The 24366-nt window shown below is 45.3% G+C and overlaps 2 protein-coding genes, 2 non-coding genes and 1 pseudogene across 4 annotated transcripts; 2 read left to right on the top strand and 3 right to left on the bottom strand.

Annotated features, from left to right (window-relative positions):
- Positions 1-9076: 9076 nt before the first annotated feature.
- LOC125547093 lies at positions 9077-14064 on the bottom strand (annotated as a pseudogene).
- Positions 14065-16325: 2261 nt separating this feature from the next.
- LOC125547092 (probable CCR4-associated factor 1 homolog 11) lies at positions 16326-17415 on the bottom strand. The gene has a single exon (XM_048711109.1). It carries the CDS (start codon positions 17413-17415, stop codon positions 16474-16476), a length of 942 nt encoding a protein of 313 aa, XP_048567066.1. The 3' UTR covers positions 16326-16473.
- An 874-nt stretch (positions 17416-18289) lies between these two features.
- On the bottom strand, positions 18290-18371 carry TRNAS-GCU. The gene has a single exon. It is a non-coding gene; the product is annotated as a tRNA-Ser (tRNA).
- Positions 18372-18442: 71 nt separating this feature from the next.
- Positions 18443-22165, top strand: LOC125545628 (transcription initiation factor TFIID subunit 9-like). Its single transcript, XM_048709639.1, has 2 exons — positions 18443-18795; positions 21545-22165. Exons 1-2 carry the CDS (start codon positions 18484-18486, stop codon positions 21887-21889), a joined length of 657 nt encoding a protein of 218 aa, XP_048565596.1. The 5' UTR covers positions 18443-18483; the 3' UTR covers positions 21890-22165.
- A 255-nt stretch (positions 22166-22420) lies between these two features.
- On the top strand, positions 22421-22493 carry TRNAK-CUU. The gene has a single exon. It is a non-coding gene; the product is annotated as a tRNA-Lys (tRNA).
- The last annotated feature ends 1873 nt before the right edge of the window (positions 22494-24366 follow it).

Genomic DNA, 24366 nt, shown 5'->3' with positions numbered 1-24366 from the left:
AGAATTACATTGAAAAATTATGTTACGGAGCATTCCACATCAAAAATTCTATTTTTATCATTTACCTACTCGAGGGCGAGTAGGAATTAAGCTTTGGGATGCTTGATACGTCTCCAACGTATCTATAATTTTTGATTACTATTATATTATCTGTTTTGGATGTTTAATGGGCTTTAATATACCTTTTTATATTATTTTTGGGACTAACCTATTAACCGAAAGCCCAGTGCAAATTGTTGTTTTTTGCCTATTTCAGTGTTTCGCAGAAAAGGAATATCAACTGGAATCCAAACGGAATGGAACCTTCGCGAGGATCATTTTTGGAACAAACGCAATCCAGGAGACTTGGAGTGGACGTCAAGGAAGCAGCGAGGAAGCCATGAGGCAGGAGGGCACGCCCTAGGGGGGTGGGCGCACCCCCACCCTCGTGGGCCCCTCGCAGCTCCACCGACCTACTTCTTTTGCCTATATATACTCTTATACCCTGAAACCTTCGGGGCGAGCCACAAACACCTTTTCCACCGCCGCAACCTTCTGTACCCGTGAGATCCCATCTTGGGGCCTTTTCCAGTGATCTGCCGCAGGGGGATTCGATCACGGAGGGCTTCTACATCAGCACCATAGCCTCTCTGATGATGTGTGAGTAGTTTACCACAGACCTTCGGGTCCATAGTTAGTAGCTAGATGGCTTCTTCTATCTCCTTGGATCTCAATACAAAGTTCTCCTCGATCTTCTTGGAGATCTATTCGATGTAACTCTTTTTGCGGTGTGTTTGCCGAGATCTGATGACTTGTGGGTTTATGAACTTGATTATCTATAAATATTATTTGATTCTTCTCTGAATTATTATATGCATGATTTGATATCTTTGCAAGTCTCTTTGAATTATCGGTTTATAGCTTGGCCTACTAGATTGATCTTTCTTGCAATGGGAGAAGTGCTTAGCTTTGGGTTCAATCTTGCGGTGCTCGATCCCAGTGACAGCAAGGGAAACGACACGTATTGTATTGTTGCCATCGAGGATAAAAAGATGGGGTTTATATCATATTACTTGAGTTTATCCCTCTATATCATGTCATCTTGCCTAATGGTTACTCCATTCTTATGAACTTAATACTCTAGATGCATGATGGATAACGATCGATGTGTGGAGTAATAGTAGTAGATGCAGAATCGTTTCGGTCTACTTGTCACGGACGTGATGCCTATATTCATGATCATTGCCTTAGATATCATCATAACTATGCGCTTTTCTATCAATTGTTCGGCAGTAAATTGTTCACCCACCGTAATACATGCTATCTTGAGAGAAGCCACTAGTGAAACCTATGGCAGGTACTAGGAGACTTGCGTGTAGTCTCCTACTGGATTGATACCTTGGTTCTCAAAGACTGAGGGAAATACTTACGCTACTTTGCTACATCACCCTTTCCTCTTCAAGGGAAAACCAACGCATGCTCAAGAGGTAGCAAGCCCAGATTCCGCAAAATGGCTTGAGGCCATGAAATCTGAGATGGGATCCATGTATGAGAACAAAGTGTGGACTTTGGTTGACTTTGCCCGATGATCGGAAAGCCATAGAGAATAAATGGATCTTCAAGAAGAAGGCTGACGCTGATGGTAATGTTACTGTCTATAAAGCTCAACTTGTTGCAAAAGGTTTTCGACAAGTTCAGGGAGTTGACTGCGATAAGACCTTCTCACCCGTAGCGATGCTTAAGTCCACCCGGATCATGTTAGCAATTGCCGCATTTTATGATTATGAAATTTGGCAAATGGATGTCAAAACTGCATTCCTTAATGGATATCTTAAAGAAGAGTTGTATATGATGCAACCGGAAGGTTTTGTCGACCCAAAAGGTGCTAAAAAGTGTGCAAGCTCCAGCGATCCATTTATGGACTGGTGCAAGCCTCTCGGAGTTGGAACATACACTTTGATAGTATGATCAAAGCATATGGTTTTATACAGACTTTTGGAGAAGCCTGTATTTACAAGAAAGTGAATGGGAGCTCTGTAGCATTTCTGATATTATATGTAGATGACATATTCTTGATCGGAAATTATACTGAATTTCTGAATAACATAAGGGTACTTGAATAAGAATATTTCAATGAAAGACCTCGGTGAAGCTGCTTAATATCAATACACTTAATTGGACTTTCACAAAGCACATACCTTGATATAGTTTTGAAGAAGTTCAAAATAGATCAAGCAAAGAAAGGGTTCTTGCCTGTGTTACAACGTGTGAAGTTGAGTAAGACTCAATGCCTGACCACTACAGAAGATAGAGAGAAAATGAAAGTCATTCCCTATGCTTCAGTCATAGGTTCTATCATGTATGCAATGTTGTGTACCAGACCTAATGTGTGCCTTGCTATTAGTTTAGCAGGGAGGTACCAAAGTAATCCAGGACTGGATCACTGGATAGCAGCCAAGAACATCCTGAAATACCTGAAAATGACTAAGGATATGTTTCTCATTTATGGAGGTGACAAAGAGCTCGTCGTAAACGGTTACGTTGATGCAAGCTTTGACATTGATCCGGATGACTCTAAGTCACAAACCGGATACGTATTTTTATTAAATGGTGGAGCTGTCAGTTGGTGCAGGTCCAAGCAGAGCGTCATGGCGGGATCTACGTGTGAAGCGGAGTACATAGCTTCTTCGGAAGCAACAAATGAAGGAGTTTGGATGAAGGAGTTCATATCCGATCTAGGTGTCATACCTAGTGCATCAGGTCCAATGAAAATCTTTTGTGACAACACTGGTGCAATTGCCTTGGCAAAGGAATCCAGACTTCACAAGAGAACCAAGCACATCAAAAGACGCTTCAATTCCATCCGCGATCAAGTCAAGGAGGGAGACATAGAGATTTGCAAGATACATACGGATCTGAATGTTGCAGACCCGTTGACTAAGCCTCTCTCATGAGAAAAAAATGATCAGCACCAAGACTCCATGGGTGTTAGAAACATTACAATGTAATCTAGATTATTGGCTCTAGTGCAAGTGGGAGACTGAAGGAAATATGCCCTAGAGGCAATAATAAAGTTGTTATTTATATCTCCTTATATCATGATAAATTTGTATTATTCATGCTAGAATTGTATTAACCGAAAACTTAATACATGTGTGAATACATAGACAAACAGGGTGTCACTAGTATGCCTCTACTTGACTAGCTCGTTAATCAAAGATGGTTAAGTTTCCTAGCCATGGACAAAGAGTTGTCATTTGATAAATGGGATCACATCATTAGAGAATGATGTGATTGACTTGACCCATCCGTTAACTTAGCACAATGATCATTTAGTTTACTGCTATTGCTTTCTCCATAACTTATACATGTTCCTATGACTATGAGATTATGCATCTCCCGAATACCGGAGGAACACTTAGTGTTCTATCAAACGTCACAACGTAACTGGGTGACTATAAAGATGCTCTACAAGTGTCTCTGATGGTGCTTGTTGAGTTGGCATAGATCGAGATTAGGATTTATCACTTCATGTATCAGATAGGTATCTTTAGGCCCTCTCGGTAATGCACATCACTATAAGCCTTGCAAGCAATGTGACTAATGAGTTAGTTACGGGATGTTGCATTACGAAACGGGTAAAGAGACTTGCCGGTAACGAGATTGAACTAGGTATTGAGATACCGATGATCGAATCTCGAGCAAGTAACATACCAATGACAAAGGGAACAATGTATGTTGTTATGCGGTTTAACCGATAAAGATCTTCGTAGAATATGTAGGAACCAATATGAGCATCCAGGTTCCGCTAATGGTTATTGACCGGAGATGAGTCTCGGTCATGTCTACATAGTTCTCAAACCCATAGGGTCCGCACGCTTAACATTCGGTGACAATCGGTATTATGAGTTTATGTGTTTTGATGTACCTAAGGTTGTCCAGAGTCCCGGATGAGATCACGGACATGACGAGCAGTCCCGAAATGGTCGAGACATAAAGATCGATATATTGGAAGGATATGTTTGGGCATCAGAATGGTTCCGGGTGAGTTCGGGCATTTACCGGAGTACCGGGGGGTTGCCGGAACCCCCCTAGGGAGTCAATGGGCCTTATTGGGCCCTAGTGGGAGAGAAGAGGAGGCAACCAGGTGGAGGGTGCCCCCCAGCCCAATCCGAATTGGGTGGGGGGCCTTTCCTTTCTCCTTCTCCCTCTTCCTTCTTTTCCTAGTGGGACTAGGAAACGGGGAAGTCCTACTCCTACTAGGAGGAGGACTCCTCCCCCCTTGGCATGCCTAGAGGGCCGGCCGGCCTCCTCCTCCCTCCTTTATATATGTGGGGAGGGGGGCACCCTAGAACACACCAAATTTGATTGTTTAGCCGTGTGCGGTTCCCCCCTCCATAGATTTCCACCTCGGTCATATCGTTGTAGAGCTTAGGTGAAGCCCTGCGTCGGTAACTTCATCATCACCGTCATCATGCCGTCGTGCTAACAAAACTCTCCCTCGACCTCAGCTGGATCTAGAGTTCGTGGGACGTCACCGGGCTGAACGTGTGCAGATCGCGGAGGTGCCGTACCTTCGGTGCTAGGATCGGTCGGATCGTGAAGACGTACGACTACATCAACCACGTTGTCATAACGCTTTCGCTTACGGTCTATGAGGGTACGTGGACAGCACTCTCCCCTCTCGTTGTTATGCATCACCTAGATGGATCTTGTGTGTGCGTAGGAATTTTTTTGAAATTACTACGTTCCCCAACAAGTTCATTCTGGAAAGAGTTGTTCAGAATATGGGGAATTGAGTCACAAATGAGCACGGCATATGACCCACGGACAGATGGGCAAGCAGAACGGGTCAATCAATGTTTGGAAATATATCTGAGGTGTGCAGTACATGATTTTCCTACCAAGTGGGCAACCTAGCTGCCTCAAGCTGAATTCTGGTACAATTCTACATATCACTCATCACTGGACTATACTCCATACAAAGCTCTTTATGGTTATGATCCAAACACGGGCCGGCTCTTGGGACACATGCCCTCTCTCAACCCCGATGTCAATGAATGGTTGGCCACGCATACTCAACATACAACTGCTCTTAAGGATCACTTGGCATGTGCCCAGTGCAAATACAAACACTTTGCCAACAAGAAGCGCTCTGACAGAGTATTTGCACAAGGGGAAATTGACTATTTGAGACTGCAGCCTTATGCTCAATCAACAGTGGTGAATCGCCCTTGTCGGAAGTTGGCGCTGAAGTTCTTTGGACCATACAAGATACTGGACAGGATCGGCAGTGCTGCATACAAGTTGGAGTTGCCAAGAGGAAGTCAAGTCCATCCGGTTTTCCATATGTCACAGCTCAAGAATCATGTGCCAGATCATACGCCGGTGTTCACCACTCTGCCAGTACCGATCGATCTCTCTGCTCCGGGGGTTTGTCTTGAAGAAATACTGGACCAACGATTGGTCAAGAAAGGGAACGCGTCCCATCTTCAGATACTGGTCAAGTGGGCGAAAATTCCTGCTGCTTCAGCCACCTGGGAGGACTACGAGGTGCTCAAGGAACGCTTTCCAATAGCACCAGCATGGGGACACGCTGGTTCTTCAGGGACGGGTACTGTAAGAGCATCTCCAGCCGTTGGCCCCCCCAGGACGCATAAAAATCACCCCCTAGGGGCGAGCCGGCGATACAATCGGCGCTGGGGGCGGTTTTGCGCCCAGTCGTCGCCCCCAGCTCCCCCCAGGCGTCGAAATTGGCCCACTTTGCAGCCCCATTTCGGCGAATAAAGGGCCCATATGGGCGAGAATAGGCCCATATTCGGCGTGGTTCACCGTGTCTCGGCGTTCAATTATCAACACAATTTTTTCTTACCACATATTTCATCACAGAAAAATCAAATACTTCAACAAAATAGTACAACAACAAATAGTTCAATACAAATTATATAGTTCAACAAATAAAAACTCGTATTTCATCACACGGCGTCCCCCTTGAGCCTCCATAGGTGCTCAATCAGATCTTTCTACAGTTGATGATGCACTTGTGGGTCTCGGATCTCCTGACGCATACTGAGATAGGCAGTCCAAGTTGCCGGTAGCTGGTGATCAACTTCGGCTAGAGGACCCTGCCTGTAGTATGGTTCAGTGTCAAACACTGGGTCTTCTTGCTCGCTCTCGATGATCATGTTGTGCAAGATGACACAGCAAGTCATAATCTCCCACATTTGATCTTTGGACCATGTCTGAGCGGGGTACCGGACAACAGCAAATCGAGATTGGAGCACACCAAATGCCCGCTCGACATCCTTCCTGCACGCCTCCTGAATCTTCGCAAACCAGGCGTTCTTGCCTCCTGGCACAGGGTTTGAGATGGTCTTCACAAATGTCGACCATCTCGGATAGATGCCATCAGCTAGATAGTACCCCTCGTTGTTGTGCCGCCCATTGATCTCGAAGTTCACCGGAGGAGAATGACCTTCAACAAGCTTGGCAAAGACAGGAGAGCACTGCAGCACGTTGATGTCATTGTGAGTTCCTGGCATACCAAAGAAGGAGTGCCAAATCCAGAGGTCCTGTGTGGCCACCGCCTCAAGCACCACACTGCAACCGCCTTTGGCGCCTTTGTACATCAACTGCCAATCAAATGTGCAATTCTTCCATTTCCAATGCATGCAGTCGATGCTTCCAAGCATCCCAGGAAATCCTCTTGCTGCATTTTGTGCTAGGATCCAAGCAGTGTCTTCCGCATTGGGTGTTCTCAAGTATTGTGGTCCAAACACTGCCACCACTGCCCGACAGAACTTGTAGAAACACTCTATGCTGGTGGACTCGGCCATGCGCCTATAGTCGTCGAGTGAATCACCGGGAGCTCCATATGCAAGCATCCTCATCGCTGCCGCGCACTTCTGGATGGAGGTGAATCTAAGAGCGCCGGTGCAATCCATCTTGCACTTGAAGTAGTTGTCGAATTCCCGGATGGAATTCACAATCCTGAGGAAGAGCTTTCGGCTCATCCGATAACGGCGCCGAAATGTTTTCTCGCCGTGAAGTGGAGCATTGGCGAAGTAGTCGGAGTAGAGCATGCAGTAGCCTTCGAGACGATGCCGGTTCTTTGCTTTCACCCGCCCAGGCGCCGAGCCACCTCGCCGCGGCTTTTCATTGCTCGCCAGCAGCTGGGCGAGGGCGGCAAGCACCATGAGATGCTCTTCTTTCTGGACGTCGGCCTCGGCTTCCTCCTCCAGCAGCGCGGCGAGCGCTTCCTCGTCATCCGAGTCCATCGCCGAGGCAGGCAAATCGCCGAACACCTTGCGCCCGGTAGGCGTGTACCCGCCGTTAAACTGCTCCTCCGCGGCCGGAAACGCCCAGCTGCTGTTGGAGGGGCTGCCGCGGCGAAGCGCTGCTATTTTTCCGGCGGGGAATGACTATCTAGCGGTGAAGGGTGGCGGGCGGCGCCGGGATATAGCTAGTGGTGGCCGAGGGCGCGGGGGGTGGGAGGCGAGTCTGGGAAGAAAATCTTGACTTTTCCCCTGACGACGTGGGCCAGCCACGCTTTTCCCTTGCGCCGGAGCCCCCAACTGCTCCCTAGTGCGCCGGGTTCGGCCTGTGACCGCCGGGCGGAAAAAATGACCGAGCCGGCGATTTTCGGCGTCCTGGAGACGCGACTGGGCCATTTTTTTCGCGCCGGCGACGAAAAAGTGGTCTGAGGGGGTCTATTGGGGGCGCGGCTAGAAATGCTCTAAGTGACAAGGAGTCAAGTACAGAGGCGATCGCAGCGGCAAAGGCGCGAAGAGTTTAAAAGATGACCAAGGGGCTTTTGGGTCGTGTGATCTACGGGCCGCTGGGCCGAGTGTTGGGTTGTAAGCCGCGCTATATAAGCGAGCGAGTAGCGTGCTGTACGGTATGAAGTTTGAAATTGAAATCATTCTAGCCTCTCACTTTCTATTATTTTCTCCTGTGCTCTCTCTCTCTCTCTTTCTTCCTCAGCTTTGTATCTATCCTCCCCTCAAAGTCCTCAAGCAACCATGGAAGCAAAAACAAAGCAAAAGCAAAGCAGCCACAGGTTGCACGGCCGTAGCCTGCCCTCCCGTTATAAAACCGAGGGGGCCGAGGCCGCAGGACAAAAGCTCCTCACCCCTCTCCCTCTCCCCCTCACAGCTTCCCCAAACCTTACCTTTCCCCACACCCAGACCTCAACAGCTTGCTCCGCGGTCTTCTTCTTGCTTGGTACCCCGGTCGCCTCTTGCTTCCTCGAGCCCCTCTCCTCCTCGCCCAAGTTTCTCTCTCTGAACCATACCAGTCCCCGGCCACAGGGGGTTCTTGGATTGCCGGAGAAGAGCCATGCTTCACGGCGGCAGGCCGCTGTCCCTCAGGGGGTCCCTCAAGGCCCTCGAAGCCGATATCTTCCCCTACTTGCTACTCCGGCTAGCCGCCGTCGATTCCGTCCGTCCCTAGGGCGTGACAGGCACATGCATGCACGCGTGCCTAGCCAGCTACAAACGTACGTGCATGCACTCCCTCCGCTCCATGCTACTCCCTCCGAGTCCCATAATATAAGAGCATCTACGGCTGAACGTATCAAACTCATCTCATATGTCCAGGAGGACAGCCCAATCATTGCCCGATCATATTTTTTCACCCAGACAGATGTCTCAAATGGGTCTCAAATGCCTGGGCTTACTGGCACCCCTCATATCCAGCCCAAATATGGGCCGGATATGAGGGCGCCCGGGCGCGCCCGCCACGTCGGACCTGGCTCACGCTGGCCCACCTGACCCTATATATATCCGTTCCCAACCCGACCAGTCCTACGAGGTCACCGTCTGCTACAAATTAGTTTAGGTTTTAGTTGAACCGATGAAATATCATTCAATTTATATAAAATATATCCAATTTATGTCTGTTTGCATGAATTATACCATCTTTGCATGAATTATTAGGGGTTGGGGCGCCCCTGGCGGCGCCTCCTGAAAGGAAGTTAGGGCGGTGCCAGGTGGGAGACGCCCCTTCCACTCTTCTATTTATAATGAAACAATTATAGTTGGTATAAAGATCCAGACAAGTTATTCAATGAAATTCCACAAAATATTCAAAGCTAATTCAACACTGATCGGTCACTGGTTCAGTAATGAAATTATACTTTCTAATTAAAATACAACATTTTTAACTAATATGCGGAACAGCTTTAGCACTGATTAATCACTGGCTCAGGAAAAGAACTTCTGATTGCTATTTAAACTACTATGGTAAAGGGATTCAAAACTCTACATTTAGTCAACTCTTACTATAGTGCCTTTTTTTCCATTCAGTGAGAACATGCACAATCCTTTGAATCACAACATCATGTAGCACACAAGCAAGCTTATAGCATCACCTCTTAATGTTCTCTTCAACTATTTCAATTCTTCACTGCATTGCAACGAACCTACAGAAACCCAAAAGAGCAAGCTACGATGGGAGTGGATGTGGGTCATCTGGTTTGAATGAATGTGCGGTCACCTGAAGATCCGATTCCTTGCTCGAACTCTTCCTCTCCCAAGGATCTGTGTTCGAGAAACAACTCAATGTCACAAAAGTCCATTACCCTACAGTTTTACTCCAAACCAAATCAACCATCCTTCAGTTTCAATAAACCGATCTAATTTGAGTCTTCTGAGATACACGAGATATGATTTTAGATGGATAAACAGATATGAACACAAACACGTTGTAGACACTTTTCCAGTTGGGATTCAGGACAAACATGCTTATATGATACATGATGCAGTAATATTTCAAACATGATGAACAGCGCACGTGCTTACCGCGGATGATGTACTCTGGATGTTCGTCGTCGCGCTATCGAGCATGTGTTGACAGAATTGTTAGTGTGAGAAATAAGAAAGATATTTGTTTGCAATGGAAACGACGTATATGAGATTGAATAGAATAGAACATGGATTCTGAGACATGTCTGCAAAGCACCCATACCATTCAATAAACCAGAAATTGTGTAGACATCAACTGGAGTCAAAAAAATGCTTTCATTGATAACCGGCGGAGGAAGTCAAAAAATGCTTTCATTGATGCTTTCATTGATAACCGGCGGAGGAAGTCAAAAAATTCTTCAACATGTCTCCTAGCATGTCTCCTAAGAACAGACAAACCACCATGGGTACTCGTATTCGAAGTTCTCAGAGTCTTGCAAAAGGAATATATGATGCCTTTCTCGGGTTCTTGTGACTCATGACCCAAGCTTTTGAGCCCACCTTACTAATTAAGGGGATTCAAACAGGGAAATGTATGATTGTACATGTAAACAAGAACATGAGACATAACTAACAAAGTACACTGCTACATGTAAACAGGAAAATGAAACAGAACTAACAGGACCATTGGACCATCTTGTGGAACATATAACACAACTTGGGACAATAGTCAGGTTAACTCAAATGCCCCCAGCAGAAAATATAAGGGCGCCATGCATCAAAATGTAATGAAAAACAAAAAAATTAACCAAATGAAGTGGCATATGAAACAGGCTTGAATGTTTGAAAAATCAGAAGATGTTATGAATCATCTGACTAAACTCTTCCTCGTGAGATGACAGGTGAATAATTTCATGGCTCAGGTTAGGGAGCAATGGTGCAGTAACAACAGATGATGCAATATGTACCTTCGTGTCCCTACAATGGAAATCTGAGTCAAATTCCTAGAATAGATTGCATGGTTCATCTGTGCTGGTGCAGAGTTCATAAATGAACATGTATGCGTTTTAAATTTAAGTGACCGGAGAGGAGGGGGGAAAGATAAAATTTGCATGGTTTCAATAACCATAAAAACTAACTCTGCACCAACCATTCCCTCAAAAATCTGAACTAACCAACTATGCAGAACTTATGAATCAAAGATAGCAACGATTGTCCAGTCGACGAACATATGACCAAAGATAGCAATGAGCGTCAAGCCGGCGACCATATGAACCAAAGATAGCAGCGAGTGTTCAGCAGAGGACCATATGAATTGAAGATATTCACTATATAAGCAGTACACTTCTAAGTATATCCCGGATTGTAGTAGTGAAGGATGTACCTAGAATCTGGATCATAGAATCATCTGTACCTGCAGAAAATAGGATAGGTGACATACAATTATACTGATAGAAATATAAATTGCAGTGTTTGATTATAAATTCAAATCTAAAATAAATTCATGAGGATGGCAGGGAACAACCAATAGCTTAATGATGCTCCCAGGGACAATCTCTATGAGGACAAAGCTAATATCCACCAAATTAGACAGCGAGAACCCTTGATATGGCCACAGGCTAGAATAGATGGGAGCCAACATATAGATGGGCTCTAAGCTACTGTCTCTAATTCTGGGAAAATAGCAAATAAAAGAGCAATACATACTGAGATAACAGGCCGAGGAGATACTTCGTATTCATTTGATTTGGTTAGTTGCAACTATTAAATATCAGGTTGACGTCATGCTGTTCGCCATTAGTAATCGCACCTTTTAGTCTGGCCTATTTACCCCAAGTGCAAAGCGAGTTAATTAGCATAATTCTAATCAGGCCACCAAGAAGAAGATGATTATGTACTACAGTAAAGACGTTCTTGTCTTGCAAGCAGGTGTGTACAGGTTTCTGAAACACAAAGCAAAAAACTTACAGTCTGAATAATTATGTCTTTAGAGCTTAATATTCCTACCAAAAAAATACAGAGCATGTCTGAATTTGCACGAAACAGGGTTCAGTCAGAGGGATATCATGTGTCGAGTACTGCCTATCCGCGGCAGCCGGAGCTATGTGTGCCTAACAAACAAATATGTAAGCAAATTTGTTAACACCCCAAATTCCAGAACCTATCATCATGTCAACAAAAATGATAGGAGAAAAACATTTATATGCTTACAAAGTGCATACAGTCCTCTTAATTTCCAAAAAGAGATGAACAAGGTAGCAACATTCGGAATGAAATAAACAGTGCGATCTTTGCATATATGGGCAGAAAGAGAGAGAGTGACAAAGATCAGGAGTTAAAGGGGGAGAAGGATTGACAAAAGCTCACCTTGACATCAGCCATCCCTCGGTGACGCTTCCCTGCAGATCCATGACGCTACTGCTCCTTGTCAGTATCATGCCTGGGTCTCCGGCCTCGCTGCTCCATCCCACCGCAGACTGGATGCATGGTACATATGCATCAAAATGAAAAGAGTAGCTCCGCCCTCAATTCCTCAATGGCAATCTTAGATTGGCATCGACGAACGATTTTTATCCATATGAAGGTTGGTCGGGGGTGGATATGCAGTTCGATTAGTTCGGTGATGGAACAGTTTAGCTACTGCTCCTCTTTCACACTCTGTTTTAACAATAAAATGAAAAGAACCATATTAAGATTCTATGTGAACCATTGTAAGCATTGATACGATGAAAAGAAATGTTAACATAGATAACACAAGTTCGGCATTTTTTTTCCTTTTTGCATAGGCGTGGACTATCGAAGGTAATTATTTATTAAGATTTAACTAAGATAAAATACAACATATCAGGAGGAGCTCAGCCAGCAGAAGGAAGGCTCTATCAGAAAATTTATTACCTTAAAACATATTTAGAAAATATCTTCCAGCGTTCATTCTCCTGAGCTTCAAGTAAGTGTATGTAAAACTCAATTGATCATGTGAGGTGAAACGGTTGGCCTCATTGAACCAAAGGCATGAAAATAAATTAGACATTGGTGTATGGGCACGCACGATGAAAGAACCTTCGGGCACATCTGCACAATTATTATACACTTGATCAATTCATTTACTCATAGGAGAATTTATCAAAAATAAGTAAATGCTACCTACAACTCGGTAGAACAGGATCTTGGCCAGAGGCATTAAACTTCACAGGACGTCAGACTGATAAAAGTAAAATTGCTCGTCGATAGCAGTGTGATTGTACTTGCTTAAGCGCTTGTTCTGAAGAACTTCCTCCCAGACACAGGTGTGATCATAGTGCGCTGAAATGGCATACTCTGCTGTCTTTCTCCGTAAGAAATACTCAATGATAAGCATTGAATCAGCATTAAAACACGATTTGCTATCCAACCAGATGGAGTACCTAACAGGTAAAATGTGTTATGTTAGCAATGGAGAAAGAATGTGTGCAGTGAAAATACATATATGTGCCAGTTAAAAGAAAACTATGAAAAACTACAAGATCCTAAGGCAATTCAGTTATGCAGTCTGAGAAGAGAGTAACTGGGCAAGCAGCAGTGATATAAAACTTTAATAGAGTATGTTGTTTCACAGATTGCGCACACAGATAATCAGGCATACGTCTTGTACTAAGTGGAATTAGCTAGTACTGGACTCCCTTTACAGAATGGCACATACAGATAATGAGCCATGCATCTCGCAGTGAAAAGAATAGGTAACAGTACACTGAATGAGTCCAATTGTAGGATCAAACAGGAAGAAAGAGTGCAGGAAATGAAAATGAAATGGTATCAGTTTATATGATGGTGACTCAGCAATGATGTATGTAAAATTGTGACTAAGCACACGCTGTGTGTCGATGTGGTAAGCACTTCCTTAGATAGATTTAACATTTTTTAGGATTCAACGAATTCCTAAAATGAAAGAAGCTTCGTTTGATTCAGTTCTGCATAAGCTTTCTATGGAGCATGTTGATACATGAGTACAATGTAGTGGCTGAAAATGAAATGATATGATTTACAAGTTTCATGTCATTGTCAAAACTGATTCTTAGAGATTGAAAAATTAAGATTTAGGTAGAAACAGAGCTTCTATTAGTGGCTGAGTTGATCGAAGGCTTTTTGTTCCTTCAAAATCTGTTGACGTATCTACTGGACGAACATGATATGTCACAATTTTCTCGCCTGGCTGAGATGGTACAAGTGCACTGCACTGACCAGAGAGACATTTTAGGCATAGAGATGGGAACATCCTTCCAGAATCCATGGGCAAGCGGTACGTACCTCGTTCCCTCGCAGAAGATCTGGATGGGGAGGTGCCGATCTTGGTTCCGCCGGCCACCATGCCCTCGTCGCCCAGCTCCTCCTCATTTTGCCTGCTGCCGACCCGTCTCCTCGACATCTTCCGATGCATCTTGCCCGTTCTCCTTCCTCCGCCTCCGCCTCCGCCCACCGCTTCCTCTGCCTCGCCATCCCTTCTTCTTCCTCCGCCTCCTAGCCTCCACCTTCTCTGCATCGCTGCGGCCGCTGCTAGTCCACGCACTTCTGCCAGTTGCCAGACGCCAACCGGCACCTCTACGGAGGCGCCTTTGCCGCTGCTCACCTCGCTGCTGCTGCCATGGATCTGGAGCTCGGGGGAGAGGGGCGCCGCTGCTTCCTATCAACCTTGCCTGATCCCGGCCGCCGAGGTACGACACCATCGACCCAGCGCGGCAGCGCCGGTGGCGTGCTTGCAGCCGCTTCCTCTCCTCCACATGCAGCGTGTTTGGTTCGGTGGAATTGGAGAGAGGGAATGGAAGTTTGAGGCTTAGAGAGTTTTATTCCTTTGTTTGTTTAGGTGGAATGGGAATTTGACAGGGAAGTGAAAGGGAAATTCAGGTGTAAAAGTCCCACTTATCTATTACCTGGGGGAGGGCTGGTAAAACTCCTATTCCTCTTCCCTTCGTTTGCCAAACAGGCTGTGGGAGAGGAAACGAGAGAGAGGGGAAGATCGCGTGCTGGGCCGCCTTTGTGATGACTGGGGAAGAGAAGGAAAGAATTCACCGTGGGGAGGTGTTATCTAGGGTAGTGTAGATATATGCGACAGTAAAAATCCACGACATGGCATTGGCGAGGAGGCGGCCTTACCGCGACTGTTAATGGGTTGTATGTCTGAATCTATTTTTATTACAGACGAAGGTTTACAGTTAACTTTGAACGGCCGGCTCTTCGTATCACTTTTCGCAGACACGTTTATAAACAAATATTATATCCGGCGTTGAAGATGCCCTAAGAAAATACACACATAATAAAATACAATGCTTGTATTTGCTTAGAAGGTACACGGGTTGACGGTTGTTTATATATACTACTCAAGTAAGTATTGCGAATTATTACTACAAATACATCACGCATCACTAAAACCTTGACTGGAAGTTTTGAATACTACTTAAAGGAAAATCATATGTTTTTTTTACGATGAGAAAAACAAACTCTCGACCTATAAGTATACAATAAGACTGTAGTAGTAACAACAATCTTCTGAACTACAAATGATCTAAAAGGAAAAACAACATTTCTATCAGTTTTCTATCAATTTTTCCTTGGTTTTCTTTGGGTTTTTTCTTCTTCTTTTCTTCCATTTTATGTTTTATAATACATGTCTATTTTATGCAACACAAGTTGTACATTTTTGTGTATATAAGAAATATTATTTAAATACACATTGAACAATTTTCAATTATGTGATTAATATTTTAGGAAATACATCATTTTCAATATTTTTTTGAATATGTGTTGACCATTTTCCAAATACAAGGTGATGCTTTTTTGTTGAATGACAGGGAACATTTTTCAAACTACGCGGTCATTTTTTTACATCATATAGTAACATTTTTTTAAATGTCAAAGACATCTTTTGAAATGCGTGAGCATTTTTAAATGCAGCGCACCTTTTTTTGAATGGTATGAATTATTTTTTTAATTACAGAAACATATTTTTCACACTATAAAAATATTTCACGTACATCTTTTTGAAATGAATACTTTTTAAATATCACATACATTTTTTGAGTGATATCAACATATTTTATAACTATGCTAACAATATTTTTACATTGCATAAACAATTTTCAAATTCATGGTTTTACATTATTTAAGTAATTTATCATTTTGAAATGTATGTATTAGAATATTTATCCTTTTGCACGACGGGGAACTCGTCAAGATTGGAACACATCCGTCGCCGTCGGCTACAAATTAGTTTAGGTTTTAGTTGAACGGATGAAATACCATTCGATTTATATAAAATATATCAAATTTATGTCCGTTCGCATGAATTATGTCTGAATCTATTTGTATTACGGATGAAGGTTTACGGTAAGCGTTGGATGGCCGGCTCTTTATATCACTATTTATGAACATGACCACACACAATATTCGGCGTTGGAGATGCCCTAAGAAAATACACACATAATAGAATACAATGCTTGTATTTGCGTAGAAGGTTTATATACATATAATACTCAAGTAAGTATTGTAAATTATTACGACAAATACATCACGCATCACTAAAAGAACCCTTGACTGGAAGTTTTGAATACTACGAAAAGGAAAATCAAGTGTTCTTATTTTTGCGATGAGAAAAACAAACGCTTGACCTATAATAAGTATATAAAACTGCAGTAGTAATAACAATCTTCTGAACTACCAATGATCGACGCAAGTGCGCAATATATTTAACCGGCGGCAGGCGGCATGAGTCCGTTGCACATTCGAATTCTTGACCAAGGACGTTGCTCGTGTGCGATTCTGATCGACCGTGGAAGAAGAACTAATGCTGCAGGCCCTGAAGCAGGCCTCGGAACCTCTCCGCGTTGCCACCGAACCGCCCGTCCTTCAAAATCCTGAAGGCCAGAAGTGCGCGCACGCCGGCGGCGCCTGCGAGGCGAGGGCTCCCCCACGGCGGGTGGATGCGCAGGTTAGTGGCGATGTGGTCCAGCCCCACCGGCATGCCCGTGCAGTTGGCCGCCATCGTGGCGACGTCGTAGACATGCTGGCCGAGGTAGTACTGGATGGCGCCGAGGAACCCGGCCACGTCGTGCGGCAGCGGGGCGCCGCCCGTGACAATCTTGAGAAGGTACGCCACGTCGTAGGCGCCGGCGTGGGTGATCCACGACAGCGGCCGCCCGTGTCCGGCGCCGATGAGGCCGGAACCCATGAGCAGCGCGCCAAGCATGTAGGCGTCGACGCCGTGGTTGCGGAGCGTGTCGAGGTCGAGGCCGCGGCGGGCGAGGTAGTCGAGGGCCTTGTCGTCGTGCGGGTCGGCGAGGCCGCAGAAGTCGCGGAGGTTGAACTCCCAGGCGACCTGCTGGCCTTGGTGGTCGCAGACGGCGATGCCGACCTGGAGCGGCTTGAGGCCGTCCACGTTGGCCTTCATGAGCGCGTAGCGGTGCTCCACCGGCAGGCTGTTGAGGTCCTGGTCGGCGGCGTGGACGAGTCCAGGGTAGTGCACGTCGACAGCGATGTAGCGGGCGCACGCGGCGAAGCTCTGGAGGTAGCCCCACTCTTCGTTGAAGTTCCCCGCCCACACAGGGCGCACCTGGACCGGCAGCTCCGGCTGTACCGGCGGCAGGGGAGCAGCGTGGAAGGCAAACGGCGGGGGCTGCACCACCTGCACGGGAAACATGTGGTTGAAGTTGAAGCGCGGCGGCGGCGGCGGAAACATGGCGAACGTGACGGCGGCCGGGTTCACGGCGATGCGCCCACGGTGCATATCTCGATCTCGATCTCTTGTTGACTTGTTGTTAGATTAGAGATCTCTTGTTGTAATTGTGTTGCTATAAGCGGCGCAGAGGCGTATATAAAAGGAGGGTGCGGAGCTGCGGTCGGACAAGAAAAGGAGCTGCGGTCGGAGTCGGACACAGGATTGGGTTTCGAGTTAGATACGGTACGACGCTCATATAGAAATTGTGGGACTCGGACACACGTCGGTGGGGTGGCGACGCGCGCTCCCTCGTCGCCGCCGTCTTCGGTGGGTTCTTCGTCTCAGTTTCTTTGCGCCATAATCGATTAATCGAGGGGGACTGTGTGCAGCCGGTACGGTGATCGGCAGCGTGCCCGGCCTCCTGTGAGGCTGAGTCGACGATGATGTGAGTGCCATGATCCATCAATGGAAGATTTTGTGCTCGGGCGATCAATCGGTGCTACTTCGGAGACACTTGCGACTACTAGATCGTCGAAGAAGAGAACTTCTGCAGATCGCCTGGTGAAGATGAGTGCGAGCAAGGAGGATATGCAGCTGGGCTTCCTAGGTCTCACTCTCGCTGTTGCGATAGTTTTTTTCCTGTAATATGTAAGCTCGCCGTGCTGTATCCCCTCCATGGCACTAAGGCCACCCGGAGACTAGGCGGAGCCGCGGCGGCGCCAGCGCGAGGAGGAGAAAACTTAAGCTTGGAAGAGGAGGCAGCACTAAAAATTGTGCCTCGTTTTTAATAAAATACGTTAGGAGGCAACCCCTTTCTTTTCAAAAGAAAATCCGTGCAAAAAATAAAGAGATCATGAAGCATCAATGCTTCCCTGATGTTCTAAAAAGAGACCATGAAGTCAATAGATATATGAGCCACGGACGAAAATGAAAAAAAAAATTGCGACGCCTGAGAGATTCGAACTCTCGCGGGGAAACCCCATGTACTTAGCAGGCACACGCCTTAACCACTCGGCCAAAGCGTCGCTTGTTGTTCTAGCACCTACTTCTCCCTCAAAAATGGTTGTGATATCTAAACCCAACTCGCTCCCTGAAATCCCACCACCAGCCAAGGCCCCAAGAAACAGCAGTCAGACCATGGACGGCGGCGGAGGCGTGAGGCCATCGCTCCCGTCCGCGGCGGCGGGAGGAGCCTCCGGCGCGGACGAGCCTCGCGACGCGCGCGTGGTGCGGGAGCTCCTCCGCTCGATGGGGCTCGGCGAGGGCGAGTACGAGCCGCGCGTCGTGCACCAGTTCCTGGACCTGGCCTACCGCTACGTCGGGGACGTGCTCGGCGATGCCCAGGTCTACGCCGACCACGCGGCCAAGCCCCAGATGGACGCCGACGACGTCCGCCTCGCCATCCAGGCCAAGGTCAACTTCTCCTTCTCCCAGCCGCCGCCGCGCGAGGTACGTTTTCTTTTTTTTCCTTTTATTGTAGGAATTTTGGAGTACCATCAATCTCACCAAAAACCCTAGAGTATATCTTCGTTAGATTCGGACAAATTACCAGGTCCCGTAGCTTCATTCATTTGGTGAATGACGAGGATAAGGGGCCACTTTAAATTCTAGATCGAGGAGCGGCTTTCCTGTGAACCTATCAGATTCGGAGGGAGTAATGTTGTGGACTCCGATTGGGAAAAGAATAAGCACAGTAGAGGATGCGCCGATGTGTCGCGGATTCAGTTCAGTGAGTTCATATATGGTTCTTGGCTGAGAGATATTTTGGGGAAAATATAAATTTCAAATAAGGGTCAGCTTATCGATTAAATGAATGCATTCCACAATAAGAACACATCAATCAAAGTTTCAGACATGGTGGTTAGAAGCAGCCATCTGCAACCAAGGAATTGCGGTTTTGAGTCCTTCAGCTCACGAAATGTCATTTTGTCTACACTCGTAGCCATCCAGGGTACCAGCATATCAGTCAGTGTTATACTGAAATTTCAGGAAAACATATGAGGGAATGTGGGATTCGAACCCAGAACGTCTCGAGTAGAACTCTCAAGTCTCAACCCTACCGCTAGGGCCAAGATGAGTGCTGTATCCTTTAGGAAGTTGGACCAAACTTTTGCCAATCTGGTGGGCAACCAGGGAGTGCTGAGATTTAAATCCATGGGTGAAGCTCGTAGCAAATGATGCAAGGATAGTTAAGTTGGGGCAGAAGATCGACCTCCAATTTAGTCCATGTCTTGTTAGGAATGTTCAGCTGAGCCCATATCTTGTTTGGAAAGTTGGATGCTTATCTGCTTAAGGGTCCAAAATCTTAGAATCATGTGCAACTATTTCCATACACACAATGCAACCTTAGTGCAGAGATGCTGCTGGTAATGTAGCAGCCTCCTGACTGTTGGAACTGGAAACAAGACTACTCAGTTTCTTGATGAGGCTTTACTTATATTATGTGCATTATCCATAACTTTCATTATATTTGGACGCTCTTCATGGCATGGGTTATGTCGAATAACCACATAGAAAGGGATCATCTGTTAGGGCCTCTTGACCGGAGGGTATGCCTGAGGCCAGGAGGCGCTAGAGGGCTGATGAGGTATCGACGAGGAGGCACTGTCGCCAGCGCAGATCAGAAAGGTAACTTGGTAGTTGGGAATAGAAATTAGGGGAAGACTTCTCGATTAAATGAATGCATTCCCACATCAACCAAAGCTTCAGACATGGTGGTTAGAAGCTACTATTCGCAACAGCAGAGATTGTGTTTTTGAGTAATTGAGCTTACAAAATGTTGTTTCATGTACACTTGTAGTCATTCGAGGGACCAGCATATCAGTCAGTGTTATACTGAAATTATAAGGAAAACATATGAGGGGAATGTGGGATTTGAACCCAGATTCATCTCAAGTAGTACTCTACCACTCTACCACCAGGACCAAGATGACTCCTTTATCCTTTAGGAAGTTCGAACCGACCGAACTTTTGCCAGTTTGGTGGGTAACCAGGGAGTGGCGACATTTAAAGGTGCAGATAGTAGCAGATGATGCAAGGAGAGTCCAGTTGCGGCAGAAGATTGACATTCAGTTTAGTCCATGTCTTTTTAGAAATTTGCAGCTGAGCCTATGTCTTGTTAGGAATGTTAGCTGAGCCCATGTCTTGTTAGGAATGTTCAGCTGAGCCCATGTCTTGTTTGGAAAGTTGAATGCTTATCTGCTTAAGGGTCCAAAATCTTAGGAATCATGTGCAACTAGTTCCATATACACAATGTAACCTTTGAGAACCAAGCAAGATGTAAATAACCTCTTCTGTTAGCGCAGAGATCCTGCTGGTACTGTAAGCAGCCGCCTTTACTGTTGGACATGGAAACAAGAATACTCGTTGTCTTCATTAGTTGGCTTTACTCTTTAGATATATTATGTGTACGAACATCATATGATTCTTAATGTGTATGAGGCTGGCACATGAAGATACACCTAAAATGTTATGAATCATATTAGGTAGATATTAGGGTCGTGCACAAGTCTACTCACTTGCGTGTTAGTAGCTGCTAGGTGCAACTAAAGAAGATATTGCATAGATAAAGGCTATGAACAACTTTGTGGTTATGCTTTGAAGTTAAGTGCTTGTTTTACGCGTTATCAGATCCCATGAAATTTAAATCTGACACAAAATAGTCTATAATTATATGCCTAGGTGGATGACAAGTCATTCCCCACATAACATTCCGTAATGACGGTTAGCTGCCAATTCACTGATGCACTGGTGCCTCCACTCCCACCCCTCCAATTCTTTGGGAACAGGCTACATATAGTGTGTTTTTTTTTGCGGGTACAGGCTACATATAGTAGAAACCAATGTTTTGGAATGCATGGCCAGATTTTTATAGAAACACGAAACGAACAGGGTATGATTCTTATTTGTGTACGAGGCTGGTATCTGAAGATTATGTAAAATGTTGATGAATCATATTAGTAGTACAAAAATATTAGAGATTGAGGGTCATGCACAAGTATACTCCCTTGCATGTTAGCTGCCAGTGCCTTCAACTAAATAAGATCTTGCGTAGATAAAGGGCTATGAGCAACTCATGTGGTTATGCTTTGAAGTCAAGTGCTTGTTTTATGTTTAATCAGATCCCTGGAAATTCAAGTTGACACGAAGTACTCTATATGCATAGGTTGATGACAAGTCATTTTCTGATGTTACACAGGTTCTACTCGAGTTGGCACGCAGCCGGAACAAGATCCCTTTGCCCAAGTCTATAGCTCCACCCGGCTCGATTCCCTTGCCACCCGAACAGGACACATTGTTGAGTGAAAACTACCAACTCCTACCTGCATTGAAGCCGCCAACTCAGACCGAGGAAGCAGAAGATGACAATGAGGGAGCCGGCGCAAGCCCTACCAATCCTAATCCAAACTATCTGCAGGATCAGAGGGGCAGCGAGCAACACCAGCCTCAGAGCCAGAGGGGGGTTTCTTTCCAGCTGAATGCGGTGGCCGCCGCAGCTGCAAAACGTTCTCTAGTGACAGTTGATCAGTTGAACATGGGCTAACTAGCTGTAGATCGTTGGCTGGTTCCTAGTGCTTGCTCCCGCAAGCCTGCTTGCTGATGCTTGTGTAGCTGCTGGGATGACCCTCCTATTTCACCATGAAAACTGCCGATTGTTGAGGAAAGGGAGCAGCCTTGCATGTAGTGTAAGTTGTAGCCGTGCACCTCTCTGGTTAATTAATTCCTGTCCATTATTTGTCAACTTATGGATTTTGTTGAACTTGGTCTGTTCCGTCGTTGTTTCGGACTGTGAAATCAGTGTTCCTACTGCGACTGTTCCTATCATGTTTTTGATGGCATGTACTCCCTCTATAAACTAATATAAGAACGTTTAGATTACTAAAATAGTGATCTAAACGTTCTTATATTAGTTTACGGAGGGAGTAGCACATTTGGTTGGTTAAAATGAGGACCTAAACATGTAGAGATAAATATGTACTGTCAGATGCACCCATTTTTTTATCAGGAATTTGCTGATATCTTTTGTGCGTGTAGCATGGAACACTTATTGATAAATAAAAGTGAAAACAACAAAGCCCGTCTAGCTCAGTTGGTAGAGCGCAAGGCTCTTAACCTTGTGGTCGTGGGTTCGAGCCCCACGGTGGGCGCTTTGTGTATTTTTTTACTCTCCAGGAATCCAGTTTTCATATGCAGTGCATAAATGAATGATGATGGATGGCCATTGCACTACAAATAGCCCATGGTTACTTTGAGATTCATTTTACTTTTCTGGTTGTTGTCCAAATTTATCTCGTTCCAAAATGTTTTGCTCGGTTTTTGTCTTGTTTCAACGTGTAGCACCATGTGAAACTTGTTTTGGATCAGGTTTGCTAATATGCGATGATACACAATGAAACATTAAAGGACACTTTGGAACAAGAAGAAAACCTAATGTAACACTTTGAAACAAGACAAAATCTAAAAACAATCACACAATTAGCACTAATCTCAAAAGCAAACATGGATGATGGATCATTCCCGGAATATCCCGTGCACGCTTGAATTGTATTTCTCCGCGTCAAATGTTGTAAACATACTGCTTTTAAATGAAATGATTCAGATGGTGGAACTTCTTCCCCTTGAATGTCAGAAAAAAAGTTTTTTTAGTGAAATGATCCAGGTGGTGACCCCCCCCCCTCCCATTGAAAATTGAAAAATAAAATAAAAGGGTAAGATCGTCCAACAACTTTGATGATACCTTCCTCTTCCTCTTGTTAGAGCATCCCTAGACTCTAATCGATCCTCCCAAAATTATATTTGGGACATGAATTTTCTAATATCCCGTGCACGCTTGAATTGTATTTCTCCGCGTCAAATGTTGTAAACATACTGCTTTTAAATGAAATGATTCAGATGGTGGAACTTCTTCCCCTTGAATGTCAGAAAAAAAGTTTTTTTAGTGAAATGATCCAGGTGGTGACCCCCCCCCCCCCCCTCCCATTGAAAATTGAAAAATAAAATAAAAGGGTAAGATCGTCCAACAACTTTGATGATACCTTCCTCTTCCTCTTGTTAGAGCATCCCTAGACTCTAATCGATCCTCCCAAAATTATATTTGGGACATGAATTTTCTGTTTAAAGAATTAAGACCCATCTTTTATATCTCTTATTTTCTTTAATCCCTCAAAAATTAACTTTTCACCCCCACAAAACTTTCCCCTATGTCTCATTTTTCTCTAAGAAGAGCACTACTCAATAGAAAAAATAGGGAGACTGCTCCGTCCCACATTCATGGCCTGGTGACCGGTGCGCTGACCAATTGGCCCGCCTCTGACTATAACCCACCCCTCCAAACCATAGCCTACCCCGCCGCTCAACCATTTTCACTATCGGCGCTCGGCCACTCTGGCCTCTCGAGGCTTGCACCACCTTTGTGGCACCGCCACCGCCTTCTTGTGCGGCTCACCACCTTCCCCTCTAGCTCATGCCGTTGTCCGGAGCTGTTGCCTCCTTCACTGAGCGCCTGTGCAGCCGATCATGTCACAGCCGCCGCCGCTGTCGAAGTACCACGACGTGAGGCTCTAGTCGTGGGGCAAGTGGGTGACGATCTGTAACCCGGACGCGGGGGCGCAAGTGTGTCTTGGCATGTTTGCGCGCGGAGGAGGTTGTCTGCATGCGTCGACACTGTATTTTTTTTACTCTCCAGGAATCCAGTTTTCATATGCAGTGCATGAATGAATGATGATGGATGGCCATTGCACTACAAATAGCCCATGGTTACTTTGAGATTCATTTTACTTTTCTGGTTGTTGTCCAAATTTATCTCGTTCCAAAATGTTTTGCTCGGGTTTTGTCTTGTTTCAACGTGTAGCACCATGTGACACTTGTTTTGGACCAGGTTTGCTGATATGCAATGATACACAATGAAACATTAAAGGACACTTTGGAACAAGAAGAAAACCTAATGTAACACTTTGAAACAAGACAAAATCTAAAAACAATCACACAATTAGCACTAATCTCAAAAGCAAACATGGATGA

Source organism: Triticum urartu, chromosome 3, assembly GCF_003073215.2.
Source record: "Triticum urartu cultivar G1812 chromosome 3, Tu2.1, whole genome shotgun sequence".
NCBI lineage: Eukaryota > Viridiplantae > Streptophyta > Magnoliopsida > Poales > Poaceae > Triticum > Triticum urartu.
This window is presented reverse-complemented; position numbering and strand designations above follow the sequence as displayed.